We start from the raw sequence: 16,257 nt of genomic DNA, 5'->3' as shown, positions 1-16,257 counted from the left end.
ACCGTGAATTACCGTGACGCCGACCCGCTTATATGCACATCCACACCCCTTTCCCGATTGATAGTGGATTAACCCTTTCGGACAAGATCGTAGATGACGCACAATTTAAACACGATTAACCTAGCGAACACAACAACAACTATGCCACGACTATTGCCACGAGTTGGCTTTCGGCTAACGTCGCTAGCTTCTACTGTACATTCCAAAACCGTTGGCAGCTCTGCTTTGACAAAGTCATCAGTCATCTATCCAAAAATCACACTTAATTTTTTGCAAATACTTGATCATAAGCAGACCGGTTAAGGAAGCAGGCATCTTCAAAGTGTTTGTAGCAGAGAACACGACTCGATGATGGCGTGAAATTCATTCGCTTCGTGAGAACGAAAGATGTCCATTTACGTGCCCTGCTATCATTTGGCAACTCAAACAACTTTTCGTTAGAGTCAGAACAAAACATCGCCACACACCGCCGTGGCATCTTACCGAGAAACAATGCAACAAACAATACTGTTCTATGGCAGACTTCTAGGTGTGACGTCATTTCCGAAGATTGCCGAAGAAAAGCATTTTCGTTGTCAAGGGCGTTGCTATGGGTTAAACAAAGAATCTGGAAGGGTTGCGTTAAAAAAAATAACGAAAATATGCTTATAATTGTTCAGCCATTGACATTATTCAAAAACATGGTTGGCCAACCTTACTTCACATTTCCGCTTTAAATGACTTCCACACTTAGCAAAGGTTACTATCTAGTAATCGTATCCGCAATACCTCTGTGTCTAGTTAAGTTTAGGGTAAAGAATTAGGCTAGGGCGAATTGTCCCAAAAAACCCTTTAAACTTCACATTGTGTAACTTTTTTTTTTTTTTTTTTTTTTTTTTTTTTTTTGGGGGGGGGGGGGGAGAAAAAAAAAACATGAAAATGATCACCAGTTACTTTGCTAAGTAACTTAATTACTCTTACATTCAGGTAACTGTGTTACTAACACAATTACTTTTTGGGGAGAAATAATTTGTAACTGTAATGAATTACTTTTTAAAAGTAAGATTAACAACAGTCATCATTATAAATATTCTTGTAAATTAATATTATTGCTGATACTGCGTTTCGGGGTCATCAACATGTGGCTAAGCCCCCCCCCCCCCCCTCCCCTTCTTAAAACCTAGTGACGCCCCTGTTCAGTACCACCATTAATACACACTTCTGAAAAACTCTCACAAACATAATTATTGCTTTTTGTAGAAGTAGAACGTACCTGCATTGTATTTTATGGGAATTGTCGCCCCTACCAACATGGCCGCTGGTTGATACGTCTGTTTGTATATTGTAGTAAACGCTGTTGGCCATCTGGTGGCAGTGTGCGCACACCATATGTGGATACTTTTAACTATCTTGTGTTTGTCTCTCTGCTTTGCTTGTGTGTGTATGCGTGCAAGTGGAGGGACGTGTTCAGGACTTCAGGTCCTTTCAACAAAGAACCTGAACTGCCGTCTATGTTTGCGTGCCTGCTGAAATGTGACACTTTTTATACACATTCCAATTATTTGCACTTAAGGATATCAGGTATTTATTAGTGTTTATGCGACAATCCGAGACGCTGCGTGGTGGTGAACGCTCGACTGTCTTGGTGTGCTTGCGCTAAAGCAGATAGTTTATAGTTAGCTGTTTAGTCTAGGTTGAAACGTGTTATCTGGAGACTATGTCCACCGACTGCCAGACGAGCAATGCGACGAACATCCCGTCAAACTGCAGGAGGGTCGCCATCCACGACGCCGACCACATGCCCCAAGATTACTCCACTACTCCCGGGGGCACCCCTTTCAGCACCACCCCTGGTGGTACGTACATTTATTCCGCATTATTTGAGCTCCCCGTGACCGAACAGTGTTTATTTGAGACAATTGTTTGGCTAAAGCATGCTAAACTGCGCGTCCTGTCACAAGCTATATGCTATAGCTTGCTGCTAAATTTGAAGAAGGTTGACTTGTTTATTGCGAAGAGGGGGGAAAAAGTAGTAATTGAGCAGGAAAACTTAAAACTATTTCAGCATTATTGTATTTTTACTTGCGGAAAAAAAAGATGTGGTCTGTCTTCTATGTGTACACTAGTCAAGTAGACGAGCAGCGGTCTGAAAACCGGAAATAGTAAAAATGATAAAAATAAAAGAAAAAGTCAAAGGATTTTAAAGTTTTCTGCTAGGAATGTGAAAGTAATGAATGAGGAGTATTTGGCGTCCTGGTCCATAAAATACATTGATTGTCATGCTGTTCCTGATGATTTAGATTTTTAGAAATGCCTATCAAGTGGCATAAATGTGTGAAGAAATTAATCTGACTCAAAGGGCCCAGTTAAAGTACATATTCTGTATCACTCAGAAGTAAAGCATTCCCGAACAGTAGGTCTGCAACTTTTTTTTTTTTTTTTTTTTTAACAATCGATTAATCGGCCGATTTATTGAACGATTTATTGGATAAACGTCACTTTTTTCTCTTACCTTCACAAATTAAGTTGTTTTTGGCATTTTTTCAAGTTATATTTTATTTCCTGACTTAAAGCAACACTAGGTAACTTTTCAACCTTTATAGAATATTTTCATTTATGAGAAGAAGTCGACTAACAACAAGTTGAATGAAACCTCTTTTATATCTTGAAGGAGTCTGTATCGCTTTCACCGGCACTAATTAACTTTGAGGAGGGTGGCAGGAAACCTGCCACACAAAAAAACTACAAATGTGCTTGCCTGGTATAGACCCTACCCACGTGACGTCACAACTCCGCCCTCCTGACTGGTGCCGCCCAATTGTCCGTCAACACATCGTGTTTACCTGTTACGGCTACGTACATTCCTCCTATTTACGGCGTGTTTTTCTGCTCGTTAACATTAATAATCAAAATGGTGAAGGCGTGTGTGGCGGTCGGTTGCAATAACAGAGAAGATAGACGGAGAGACTTGAAGTTCTACCGGATTCCGAGAGACCCGGAGAGGAGAGAGCAAGATGGGCTGCTGCAATTCGACGAGAAAACTGGGCTCCAAACGATTACCACAGATTATGTAGTAGTCATTTTATATCTGGTAAGATGCATTTAATATATATTTAGAGGGTTTTGGGCTGACAACCACAATTAAGATCATTGCTAGGCTAATCGCCGACAACATACACGTATGTATGTAGTGAGAGTGCTATCGCTAAACCATATAAACATTAAAAGCCCTACCTCTATTGACAAATGACATGAAATACATTAGACTTGACAGTGGATGTTAGCAAGAACAAAAGATTTTGTATTGAAAATTTCCTAACTCACCTTACCGAGCACAAGATTCCTGCCGAATTTTCGTGTACGAGGACCTGTTTCACCCAACCAGCAACGTAGCATTTATAAGCCTCCAAGCTCTTAAAAGTTTTTCAAACTTTCGTGAGAATAGGCTGATTTTGTGTGGACAAGATAGCTGTAAATATCAGGGTCAGGCGAAGACGGCGGGTCGAAAAACATCGATTTAGGCATCAAATATGGATCTGGCGAATGGATAAACTGAATCTTTTCCACATAACGCCTTTTATGCAACGCATCCAATGAGTTTACGGCGTCAGATAACACCGGGGCTTCCATGAATTGCTCTATAACTTGCACGACTAATTGAAAACAATGAGAATAGGTCTAAAAAATACGGACAATTTGGCGGCCGGATACAGCGACACATCATTTTGTGACGTAGGTGAGTAGGGTCTATACTGTACTATAACCTATTACATGACCATATTAGGTAAGGGTGTAACGGTACATGTATTCGTATTGAACCGTTTCGGTACTTGGTGCTCGATTCGGAACGGAGGCGTACCGAACGAGTTTCTGACGTAATGTAACGCTTACTTTTCGAGGCTGTGAGTCGATCGGGTTACAGTTTCTTTGTGTAGATTATATTTACTCCCGTCTTCTCTACTATAATGAGGACTAACACGGTAGGACAGTAAGAAACGTCAACGGCGCGACAACGTGGCCGCCGCGAGAACGCAGTGAAACGCGGCCGTTAAAGTCAGTCAGCCAATTCACACCGGTCGCAGTGCGGCCGCGAGTTAGACGCGTCCCAGAAGCGGCTCAACGCGATGCACATGAAAAGAATGGCAGAGTTTATTATTTGAGGCGAGACGCGGCCCTAATGCGTCAATACTTCTAGCTAGCAGACCGGAAGTCACTTGTGTAAAAATACGGTGGATCCGGTCGATTTTCAAACTAATACGCAATCGTAACCCACTTTTTGAGTCCATCAGATTTCTTGAGTGGTAGATCAGGGGACAGTTGACTTGTCTTTGTTGATTTACAGTTGTCTTCTCTGCTATAATAACTAGAGCTGGGAATCTTTGGGCACCTAACGATTCGATTACGATTACGATTCAGAGGCTCCGATTCGATTACAAAACGATTATTGATGCACCCCCCTCCTTTTTTTTTTTTTTTTAAATGTTTTGTACATTAGTTCCAAAATTGTTCAAAAATACTCTGAGGCTAAACCACACTATTTCAGTATCAAGATAACATAGCAGTAAACAAATATACAAAAATAACATTAAATAAAAAAACTCCAGTCCCCATTCTGTGTCAGCAGCTTTAAACTACATTCAATTAATTTAATGTTGTGAATCAACCGTTAAATTTGTTAAAATTGCTCCCGTTATTCCATAATTTCCCTTTTGTCTACTTTCGACATGTGAAAGTTTTAAAACTATTTTAAAGATAGATTCAAGACAATATTTTACCGATTTAGGAGTATTTTAGATAAAAAGTTAATTAGGTTTGCTTGGAAGGTTCGCTACAACAGCCTTGCAGGGAAGTGTACTGCTTTAAGATGGCGGCCGTTTATAACGCCCGCATCTAGCTTTTTGTAGATGTGCTGCTAACACTACCAAATTTATATAGCATCTAGTCCTATATAAATGATATCTACCGTAACATTATATGGATGGACTTTGTTGCAGCTTTTCGGCAGCAGTCAGGTATGTTGTTGTGTTTTTTTATCTCGTTGCATGAGTTGAGCTAGAGCCGTGAGTTGAGCATTGGCATTACCCGAGGGGCCGGGTAATTGGAAGCATGATGTTTAGCGACTCTCGCTCCGTTCCGTCCCGAAGACCGCGCGGCGCGCTGAGAGTTGTGTACTTCCGCTTCGCATATTTCAATAATCGGAATTTGGATGTTTGTGAATCGTTCTCGAATCTTCCACGGCCGAATCGCGAATAATCTAAGAATCGGAAATTTTGCACACCTCTAATAATAACGGCCCCGTGTTCAATACAAAACCCTCCTACCATAACAAAACAAGTAGGAACTAATATTCACATAGGAACTAAAATTATACAACATAAAATATACAATATAAATGAATACTACATCACATAAAATTCAAACACATAATAAAATAAATAATAGCCCATTTAAATAAAATAAATTAAAACGAGCTAAAACACCTGTAATTAAATAATAAGAATAATACACAGATCCTGCTTACACAATTAAATTTATTAATTTCTGTGTGGCGGTTTAATTTGAGAAAACCCACCAATAAAACTTTTGAAAACCGTTCATAAGAAGGAAAAAAAAAATCATTGATGCATTTCATTTGTAAAATACATGTTAAAATCTTTGTCATTGGGATTGCTTTTCTCTTTAGCACAGGACTTCGTTTTTCTTCTTTCTTTCAGAAAGAAAGCTGACCAATACGCGGTGTCTGAAAGGCAAATTGTTGTTGGATTATTATATTTAAATACCAGCTACTTTTTGAGTGGAATTCTAGCTTTGTATAGGCTACTGTTCCTATTGTTGAAAGCACAAAAGTGTGTAAAAAAACAACTAGCACATTTTTATTTTGCATTTTGTTTTCTTACTGTACCGAAAATTAACCGAACCGTGGCCTCAAAACTGAGGTACGTACCGAACCGAGATTTTTTTTGTACCGTTAACTTACACTCCTAGTATTAGGCCAAAAAAGATGAAGCAAAAATCGTCAAATTCAAACCAGAACAACACTATGAAACATCACCTGTCCAAAGAGCATGAGTGCCCTCTAGTGGATGGGATGATTGAGTCCTGTGGTCATTGTTGTGACGTCTCATTGGTGAAATTGAGACAGCCACTGTTGGCATCTCTTGCAAAAATAAAGTGAATATGTTGAATAAAGATGAAAAATGCAACAACTGTAGTGTAGCCCAAAGTATTGGAGTAAGAATAGTGTTTCTTCACAAATCCACTCCGGTAAAAGTAAAAAGTATTGCGTGGTAAAACAATTCTAAGAAGTACATTGTTTTCCAAATAGTTACTCATGTAAAAAGGGTGTGGTCTAGCTTTCACCTCAAGTCAACTTGGATAAGGTGCAGCTGTACTATAGAAAATTGATGGATGGCTGGATTAAAAGCAGGCTTATGTCTCATCAGATGAGTTTTGTGCATTGGAAAGTATTTGTTTTGTAATGAAATATTTGTCTTTCCACTCTAAAGGAACCAGGATTATCTATGATCGAAAGTTCCTGCTGGGGCGTCGCAGTTCTCCTCTGGCCAAGACCCCTCCGCAAGGTCTTCCAGACATTCCTGGTGTGACGAGTCCTCCCTCCGCAGGAACCAACGACAAGAAGGCCAGCGATGGAGAACTACTGAACAGAAGCGGTGTGTCACCTAGCAACACCACAGGTATGTCTATGAGAACATACATGTTGTCTTCAAGTTGACCCAAGCTTCATACGATTGTATGAAACGCACACATTTCAGACGTCATGGAAGTGACACATCACAATAGCCACTCCTAAAAATCTAAAACAACATGAAAAGTCACCATTACAAAATATACAAAATCATATTTGCTCAGGTAATTTTTGTTTGAATAAATTATTAACAAGTGTTATTTATTTTATTTTTTACTGGAGTCAAGGTTACGAATGGTATTTAGGGAACGAGTTAGTGCAGCAGCATAATAATGCTTGACTACACAGTTACCACTGTGCTTAATGTTTTCATACCTGTCAAGTAGAGCTGTCCCGACTAGTCGACATAGTCAACGTCATCGATGACGTAAATCCGTCGACGAGCAAAACATCCCGTCGATGGTTAAAGAAGGGTTTAAAAAATCTATGCGTGGAAAGTTCAGAATGTCGGAGGCTCTGTATGCAAGCGGGGAAAGCTGCACAAAGCCAAAAAAAGCGCAACAGAGTGTCCAAAACATTGACTTATTTCAAAGAAACAAAGGAGGGTACTCTTTTGTCCTGTCTGTTCAATGCCAAGCTTGGCTGCAAGTCGGCCGTGAATAAACACCTAAAGCGCCGTCACCCAGTTTGTAAGTCCATCTAACTAACTAACGACATGTTTTATTGAAGTTGCTAAGCTTGTCACGATATGCAATGAGTCCATTTATCGCACGGCAAATAAAAATGAGGCCGGTAATTTTCACGGCTGCCTTTTATCACTGCGCACGTGCGTGCGTGCATACATTGGTGCTTGCGTGCTGATGGCATATGAGACTCCAGTTCCTGGTTTTTTTTTTTTTTTTATTAAACCTGTCCTGTTCAGCTGTTTGACACAGAGAATGGAAGTCTAAGTGCCCGGATTCTGAACAGTTTTAATGTTTCACATTTAAAGTCTGACATACTCCCATTGTGATCATTCAAAATACCTTTTTATTATGACAAAGCAGCAAACAGGAAGGGATTATGGGGGGACAGAAGAAAAGAAATACAAGAGAAGAAAGAAAAGAAACATACACAAACAACAACAAGAAATACATTGAACATCTAAACTAGTTACTAATATGCTGGTGCTATCGTCAGCAAGATGTATTTCCGGTTTACACCATGTGGGGGCCTGTTGGCCAGTGAAAGAGGAGAATGAGGGTGGGGGTGTCTATAAGCCTATAAGCTAAGTGATTGAAAGGGGTAGAGTGTACACAAATCAGTTCTGTGATCTAGAACCCAGTAATCGTGTGAATCTCTTATGAGTGTAAGCCCGTTGGCGACCAACCCTATGCCGCCGCATCGCCAATCCCGGCACCGGGACCCCCAACCCGAGCATGCTCCACCACATCGAGCAGCACGCAAGCCCCACCGGGCGTGCGACAGCCACGCAGACGGGCGGAGAAGCCGCGCGGGCGCCAACCCAGGGCCACGGCCCCCACCCAGCCAGCCCGGGGAGGAGGGCGGGCGGGGGGATGGGGGGCCATGCGCAGCCCATCCCTCCTCCCGCAGCCCAGAAAAGGAGCCATCGGCCCCCCCCCCTGGGACCCAGGGTGGTCCCCCGGGCCACCCGCGCACCCATCAACCGGCCTTCAGGGATGGCAGGAGGGGACGCATCACCAACCCCACGCCTACACCCACCCCCGCCCGCCCACCCGGGCCACGAGCCACAGCCGCAGCCCCTCAACCGGCACGGCACGCCGCGGGACCCCCAGCGGCCCACCAAGCCCCAGGCATGGCAGGGTCCCCCGCCGGTGCAGGCGACACCCCGCTGATACACCGGCGCCCAGCCAGCGACCCGCGACGGAGCGCAGGGCGGATGCCCAGCCAGAGAAGAGTGGGGAAGGCGGAGGCAGGAGAACGCCCAGGAACTGCCACGGGGCGATGCAAGATCGGAGCCCCGACCCCCCAACCCACTCCCGCGGCCGGCAGCCGAGGCAGAGGGGAGGCTACACCCCAGGAGCCACGCCATATAGAAAAAGTGTGGGACCCACCTACCACCCTATTACTGTGGCTGCCAGGTTCCCGACTGGCAGCCATCACCCAGCACCGTGATGGGGGTGTGAGGGGAGGGTAGTGCAATGTATGCATTAAAATAGGAGAGCTTGGCTTGGGGCAGTGGGGCCGCAGCATGGAGTTTCTGCCCAGCCGCCCGTCCCACCGCCCTTTGCCCGAGCTCTCCTGTGGAGTATGATGTGTGTGGTGCATTTAAAAAAGGTGCAGGGATGGTGGGGCCTGTGGTGAGGAGGCAGCCGTGAGGTACCCCCCCCCCACAGTTCCCAACCATCCCACAACCTTGGTGTGTGGTGCATTAAAAACAGGGGGGAGCCGGGCCGGGACTGTAAAGCCCCGTCCCAACTCTCCCCGGAGAAATGTATGAGCATGTAAGTGCCAGGGTGAAAAACAGTTCCTTTCTCTTATCAACACGCTGTAGAATTAAAGTTCAGACATACAAAGTAAGAAAACACATCTATATTAAACACTGTAACGTTAGCACTGCTACACTGAGGTGAATGGGGGAAAAAGGCAACTTACTTTAGCCTGCTATATAACATTGCCAGTCGTCTTGTGAAAGCAAACTTGCGGTTAAAAGGTGACACATCAAACATGAAAAAATTCTGGTTGAGAGCATTTGCAAACGAAAAAAATGACCCAAAAAATCTATTACTGACACTAAATTCAATTACAAAAAGTGCTTTTTTGCGAAGTGTAAAGCTGAAGTTAGCGGTTTAGCGAACGTACTTCCGGTGAACATTTCAAAATAAAAGCATGTCATATTCTTTATATAAATAGCGATTTCTGGAGTTAATCCCACATACTTCAAAATTCAGATTCTACACTAAGAATACCTTTAATATGACACCCTTTATGAAAAATCTGATTGGCAATGAATAATTATTATAATTATTATAATACTATTATATATCGTACTATACTATAATGTAATATTAATGCTAGGTGTTTTTTTTTAAGAATTGTTTTGAATCATGTTGGAAAGGCGAAGTCAGTGTTCTGAATCTGTTCTTTCTTTTGCACTAGTTAATTTTATCAGCATTTGAACTTGTTTATTTTTTGATTTCTTATTGTTATTTACTTGTTTATTTGTACTTAAAGTGTATGTCAACACCTGGGGAAATGCTAACATTCCATCATTTATCCATAAACGAATGCCTTTTGGATTCATATCATGTCACTTCGTGTAATTACACACATCGCAACACCAAGAAAATGAGAGAAATTTGGGTCAATTTCAAGCCAAAAAGACCCGCCCCCGAGATCCCGGAAATCTGGCAGATTGTGGGCGTGACATCAAAACAAGGAAACAACCGGCTCAGTGCTTTAGTACAGAATGGCGGCGATGATGGCGGACAATTACGTTTCTAGTTGCAGCGACGAATCCGACGTAACGAACATTCTTCTAATGGTGACGAGGAGAGTTATGAACCTTTCTTTGGTGTTTTGGGTTATCAATTTGAGCCCAAACGAAAGCCAATGCAGCCTAACGAAAGGATCATTGAGGGGAGCAATCACACTGATGAAACACCGGCAGCAACAGAATCACCGAATGGTTTGTTTTGCATTTCTTTTTGTGAAGCTGATACACCGTGACCGCAAAATAAAGTAATGTATAGAATAATTATCATTTAATATGCTATCATCGGTTTCGCTCTGCCAACCGACACAAATATGAATGGGATTAGAGCAGGGGTCCCCAAACTTTTTTGCACCACGGACCGGTGTGATTTGGGTCTTTTTTTCACGGACCAGTGTCCCTTTTATATTCAGTTGGACTCTCAATGTTATCCAATGGTGCTAAAAAACTATTTACATTACAAACATACACGTGTAACACGGAAATGGCGTAAATTAACGCTTAACGACACGGCGAAGTCGTTAAGTGAGAGGGCTACGTGCAGTTGTTGTGTGCGCCAAACATGGCAAACGTAAGTTAATATTCCTTTCTTTAAAGAAAGTTTGTAGTGTGTACTTAGGGATCGCCGCATTCGCGGTCCTTTTTAACGTTACGCGCATGCCAACTTTGTCAGAACACCGGCAATGTGCGGCAGAAAAATACAGCAAATATAAAATAGCATTTGTTTTTAGCCCCGTCGTGTTAAGGGCAGGGAAAAAAATACAACTCACCCGCTGAATCAGGGCTGAGTTTGTTTTCATTGAGACGAGATGGGAGAGTGAGAGAAGCTAGCATCAAGCTAGCGATGTTGGAAATTGTAGCACAGTTTTCAGCGCGCTCCAAGCGATGTCGGGATATTCCGAAATGACTTTAATCCAGAACTTCGGTAGAGTTGTTGTCTCAAATGTGCGTTTAAGTCGCCGTGATTTGCGATCTCTACAAACTGATATTCCTGTTCCACAGACATGCTCGAATCACTCGATTTATTCACATACGGGTCACGAATTCACTCCTTCGCAGTTCGTGGGTCTTTAGTGATTGGGAAGTAGCATAAATTCTGTTTTCTTTGAGGTTGTAGGCACATCTTATGGCTCATCAGGTTCCCGTTTCCCTGTAAAATTGCTAAATTAGCCCTCTTAGCACTGACAAACTTTACTCATTGTCTGCGTAGTCCAGCTCTTTTTCTCGCGTTCGGGAACTCATGGGTACTACATTGCGACAAATGGCTATTTGTAAAGCACATAGCATGACAAGGTTTGAACCATTTTAGCGATTTTTTTGATAAAACACGAACGCAACTCTCTCGTCGATAAACAACGATGGCACCTGCCTCGACCTTTTGTTTCCTTGTTATGACGTCTCCGCCCCATTCGGCTGTTTCCGGAACACTTTCGGAAATGTTCGTCATTTTCGATCTATTTTCGATAATTGCTCATTAATGTAATTGATTTTTTTGTTAACTTTATCAATATTTGTTATCTTGGCACATAACGGTCTATTGATGTCTCACACCCTGTTTGCGTTTTCATACTCTTTAAATAAATAATTTACGTGTTCCAGTATGTCTTTGTGAATTGATAAGCGTCAACAAAAATTTCATTGCTAAATTAGTTTAAAAAAAAAAAAAAAAAAAATTATTTTAATTATTAGATTAGTCGACTAATCGTAAAAATAGTTGGCTGACTAATCGGGAGAAAATTAGTCGTTTGGGACAGCCCTACTGTCAAGTTGTACGGTTTCGGCGTAATTTGTACAAGTGGGCACTGACTTCTAATGTGTACGCCGTGCATTCGAAATATGTACGGTTTTCGTGCATTACGTTTTTTTTCTCCGTTCAGATTTTGTCACCATTTCGGCAACGAGACAATGTGCGTTACTACGTTGTTTGAATGAGGCGAGAAAAGTCAGAGACACGTTGTTTTGACGCTGTAGCAAACGCAATGCTAGGCGGCTCCAATATTTCCTGACTGTAACCGACAGCCTACAATCTACGCCTGGATATGACATGGATATGACTTGCTTATAGAACTATATGCGAAATGACAGACTCAGCGGCGTTGGTAAACAACCGCTATTTTAAAGGAGTAGACTTCTCAGAAAGGCTCTGTTGTAGTGAACCTTCCTAAGTAACATTTTATCTAAAATACTCCTAAATCAGCAAGATCTTGACTTGAATCTACATTCCCTGACAAAAATCTTGTCACCTATCCATTTTGTTGAAACAATTTCTAATAACCTGACTTTTATATTATTCAATTGGTTTCAGAAATGGCTCATATGAAAGCTAAGACCCTCCCAAATGATGTTGAATGTACAAAAATATATTTGTTTCACTGAAAAAAGATTTTATCATTTAATGAAGACATAAAGGTCAAATTTTGGCAAGACAAACGTTTTGTTGCCTACGGAAGTAGTATGAAAATTGAACAAAAAATGTACTTCAAATACAAAAATATGTTACATAACATAAGCGAATTAAGTAGTGTTGCTGTGAGATCTAAATTTGATATTTTGTATGACTTCCATGGGCTTCGGTAAGGATTCATACAATTTATTGATGAAGTCATCAGGAACATCAAAGAAAGCAGTCTTGCATGCCTCCCAGAGTTCATCAACATTCTTGGGTTTCGTCTTCCGTGCTTCCTCTTTCATCCTGTTCATGTCTGGTGACTAGGCTGGCCAGTCCTGGATGATCTTGATCTTCTTTGCCTTGAGGAACTTTGAGGTAGAGATTGAAGTATGCGATGGAGCACCATCCTGCAGCAGAATTAGTCCCTTTTTATGGTTAGGAATGTAAGAGGCAGCTAAAATTTGTTGATATTCAGACTATTTATGTTGCCTTCCCCCCTGCAGATCTCTCGCACACCTCCATACTGGATGAAACCCCAGACTATGATTTGCCACCACCAAACCACTTTTTTCTGAGTGAATCTCAGATCCATGCGGGCTCCAGTAGGTCTCCTACAATATTTGCGGCGACAGTGGTGTAATTCAATGGAAGATTCATCTGAAAAATCCACGTTTTGCCACAAAACAGTGAAGTTTGGTGGTGGCAAAATCATGATTTCCTTGCCAAAGCCCATGGAAGTCATACAAAATATTACATTTGGATCTCACAGCACCACTACTTAATTTGCCTGTTATGTAACATATTTTTCTATTTGAAGTACTTTTTTCGTTGAATTTTCACACTACTTTGTCGGCGACAAAACTTTTGTCTTGCCAAAATTTGACCTGTATGTCTTCATTAAATGATAAATCTTTTTTCAGTGAAACAAATATATATTTGTACATTCAACATCATTTGGGAGGTTCTTAGTTTTCATGTGAGCCATTTCTGAAACCAAGTAAATAATTAAAAGTCAGGTTATTAGCAAATGTTTCTACAAAACGGATAAGCGACAAGGCTTTTGTCTGGGACTGTAGATTCAAGTCAAGATTTTACCGATTTAGGAGTATTTTAAAAATGGATAAGCGGATAACTGGGGGTCTTGGACCAGTGTTCTCCCAAAATCTGTTACATTGGCGAAACGTTCTACAGAAGTTGAATTTGACACTCAAAGTACTACCGTACGCTCTAAACTTGTTTTGTTTAGATGCATACAGGGATAATGCACTAAAAAAATGCCTGCAGAAAATACTTAAATGTAGTTATATCAAATAAGGACGGTTTAAATACGCTAGGTGACTAATGTGGTCAACTGCTTCAAAGCTAATACAAAAAAACAATGGTTAAAAGTATGAGAGGGTAATACATGCAAAAAGTATCTTTGAGGCAATGAAAAGGTTCTAAATAACTAAATAAAAACAAAAATAGTGAGTACTCGCCGCTTCTAACCGATGTGCGCAAGCGCGCTGAGCATTGTGTAGACGTTTCGCCGCGTAGTAAGGAATGGCCGAACATCAGAACTTCAAGTCACCTGAGTGTTTTCCGCCATATATAAAAGTCCAAAAAATAAACACTCTTAATTTAAATGTCTTTTTTAGGGCTGTCAAACGATTAAAATTTGTATCAAATACAATGGGAAAACCCATTGGCAGTGTATCAAATACTTGTTCTCCCCACTGTACATTCAACATACTGTACATAAGTACTGTATTTGTCTATTATAACAATAAATCAACAAGATGGCATTAACTGTTAAAGCGATCCATAGATAGAAAAACTTGTACTAACATTTATCTTTTAAGAACAACGTTATAGAAATGTTATATTAAAACCCCTCTTAATGTTTTTGTTTTAATAAAATTTGTAAAATTTTCAATCAAAAAACAAACTAGTAGCTCGCCATTGTTGTCAATAATTACACCATGCTCACTCATTGTGCTGAAGCCCATAAAATCATTTGGACCCAAGCGCCAGCAGAGGGCGCCAAACACTAAAAAGCAAGTAACAAGAGGACATTACACTGCTGTCATTTTAATCTGTTTGAGCGGGGCATGTGCGTTAATTGCGTCAAATATTTTAACGTGATTAATTGAAAAAATTAATTACCGCCCGTTAACGCGATCATTTTGACAGCCCTGATTTAAATTTTTTTTTAGGGCTGTCAAACGATTAAAATGTTTAATCGCGTTAATCACAGCTTAAAAATTCATCGTAATTAATCGCAATTCAAACCATCTATAAAATATGACATTTTTCTGTAAATTATTGTTAATTACTTATTGTTAATTAATTATTGTTATTATTGTTATTAACATTAACATTTTGTTAAAGCGATCCATGGATAGAAAGACTTGTAGTTCTTAAAAGACAAATGTTAGTACAAGTTATAGAAATGTTATTAAAACCCCTCTTAATGTTTTCGTTTTAATAAAATTTGTAAAATTTTCAATCAAAAAATAACCTAGTAGCTCGCCATTGTTGATGTCAATAATTAAACATTGCTCATGGTGCTGAAACCCATAAAATCAGTCGCACCTTAGCGCCAGCAGAGGGCGACAAAACACCAAAAAACACAAGTAACAAGTGGACATGACACTGCTGTCATTTTAATCTGTTTGAGCGGGGCATGTGCGTTAATTGCGTCAAATATTTTAACGTGATTAATTGAAATAATTAATTATCGCCCGTTAACGTGATAATTTTGACAGCCCTAGTTTTTTTTAATGATTTAAAAATTATTACAAAAAAAAGTGGAGATGCTTCAGTCTTCCTACTTTGAATGTGATCCAGTTGTTCATCCCTTAACTTTTGTTGAAGTGAATCCATATGTTGGAATAACAAAAGCAAATGTGATATTATTCGTTCCACATGAGTGTCATTGAACGGCTCACAGACAAATCTAAACTGTTATGTGTCTGTGTGTTTTTTAGGTGATGATGCACAGTTTGAAATGGACATCTGAGCAGTGTCACGTGAAACGTATTCTCAAGATGCTTTGAAAAATGGCTTTGAAGAAACTACCATCTTGTCCCAAAGGCTGTCTCAGTGCCGAGATTTCAGTGTAATTCAATGTTTTCGTCTTTGAGCACAGAACTAAACTGTGATCTAACATGTATCTGCCTTAAGGCTCGAAACAAGTGTGCCTTCCTTTAATGGCTATAATTTGATCATGTGCACTACAAACAGCCTGTAAGCAAACTGTAAGCTGTGAGACAATCGGAATGAAAGAGACCAACCTCCCAATAATTTTTCCCAAAATATGCAATTGTTTTTGCACACTCCACTTCTTCAGATGATACATTGAAATGACCAAGATCATCTAGTAATTGGGACTACAATATGCCATTTTGATCTGATCTGTCAACTTATGGGAGTGACAACATTAAAAAATGCAATTGAATTCAACTTTCTTGTGTGCTTGTGATTTTCCAATAGTCTCTTTTTGAGATTAAAAAATGCAATTGAATTCAACTTTCTTATGTGCTTGTGATTTTACATTAATCTCTTTTTGAGATCGACTGATATTGGTTTTTTGGAACCGATTATTTGTAGTTAGAGGGCCCGGTAACAGATTTTTGGAGCCAATATTTGCAGTAAAAGTAAAAGTGCTAATTCTTATTTTGCGAGCACTACAATATATAATTTATAACATTATTAGTAGAGTTGTGCAAAATTTCCGATTCTTAGATTAGTCGCGATTCGGCCGTGGAAGATTCGAGAACGATTCACAAACATCCAAATTCCAATTAT

General features: G+C 40.4%; 1 protein-coding gene across 1 annotated transcript; it reads left to right on the top strand.

The window, feature by feature from the left end:
- Positions 1-1,401: 1,401 nt before the first annotated feature.
- Positions 1,402-15,919, top strand: eif4ebp1 (eukaryotic translation initiation factor 4E binding protein 1). The gene is made up of 3 exons (XM_057832174.1): positions 1,402-1,835; positions 6,486-6,674; positions 15,438-15,919. The coding sequence occupies exons 1-3, from the start codon at positions 1,697-1,699 to the stop codon at positions 15,467-15,469; spliced, it is 360 nt and encodes a 119-aa protein (XP_057688157.1). The 5' UTR covers positions 1,402-1,696; the 3' UTR covers positions 15,470-15,919.
- The last annotated feature ends 338 nt before the right edge of the window (positions 15,920-16,257 follow it).

Source organism: Corythoichthys intestinalis, chromosome 3 (assembly GCF_030265065.1).
Source record: "Corythoichthys intestinalis isolate RoL2023-P3 chromosome 3, ASM3026506v1, whole genome shotgun sequence".
NCBI lineage: Eukaryota > Metazoa > Chordata > Actinopteri > Syngnathiformes > Syngnathidae > Corythoichthys > Corythoichthys intestinalis.
Note: the sequence above shows the minus strand (reverse complement) of the source record. Positions and strands in the feature narration are given on the sequence as shown.

Excerpts from the sequence above, each read along its gene's own strand:
- eif4ebp1 (XM_057832174.1), top strand. The coding sequence starts at position 1,697 with ATGTCCACCGACTGCCAGACGAGCAATGCGACGAACATCCCGTCAAAC. Across the intron at positions 1,836-6,485 it reads TTTCAGCACCACCCCTGGTG|GAACCAGGATTATCTATGAT; the intron begins GTACGTACATTT and ends TCCACTCTAAAG. Across the intron at positions 6,675-15,437 it reads GTCACCTAGCAACACCACAG|GTGATGATGCACAGTTTGAA; the intron begins GTATGTCTATGA and ends TGTGTTTTTTAG.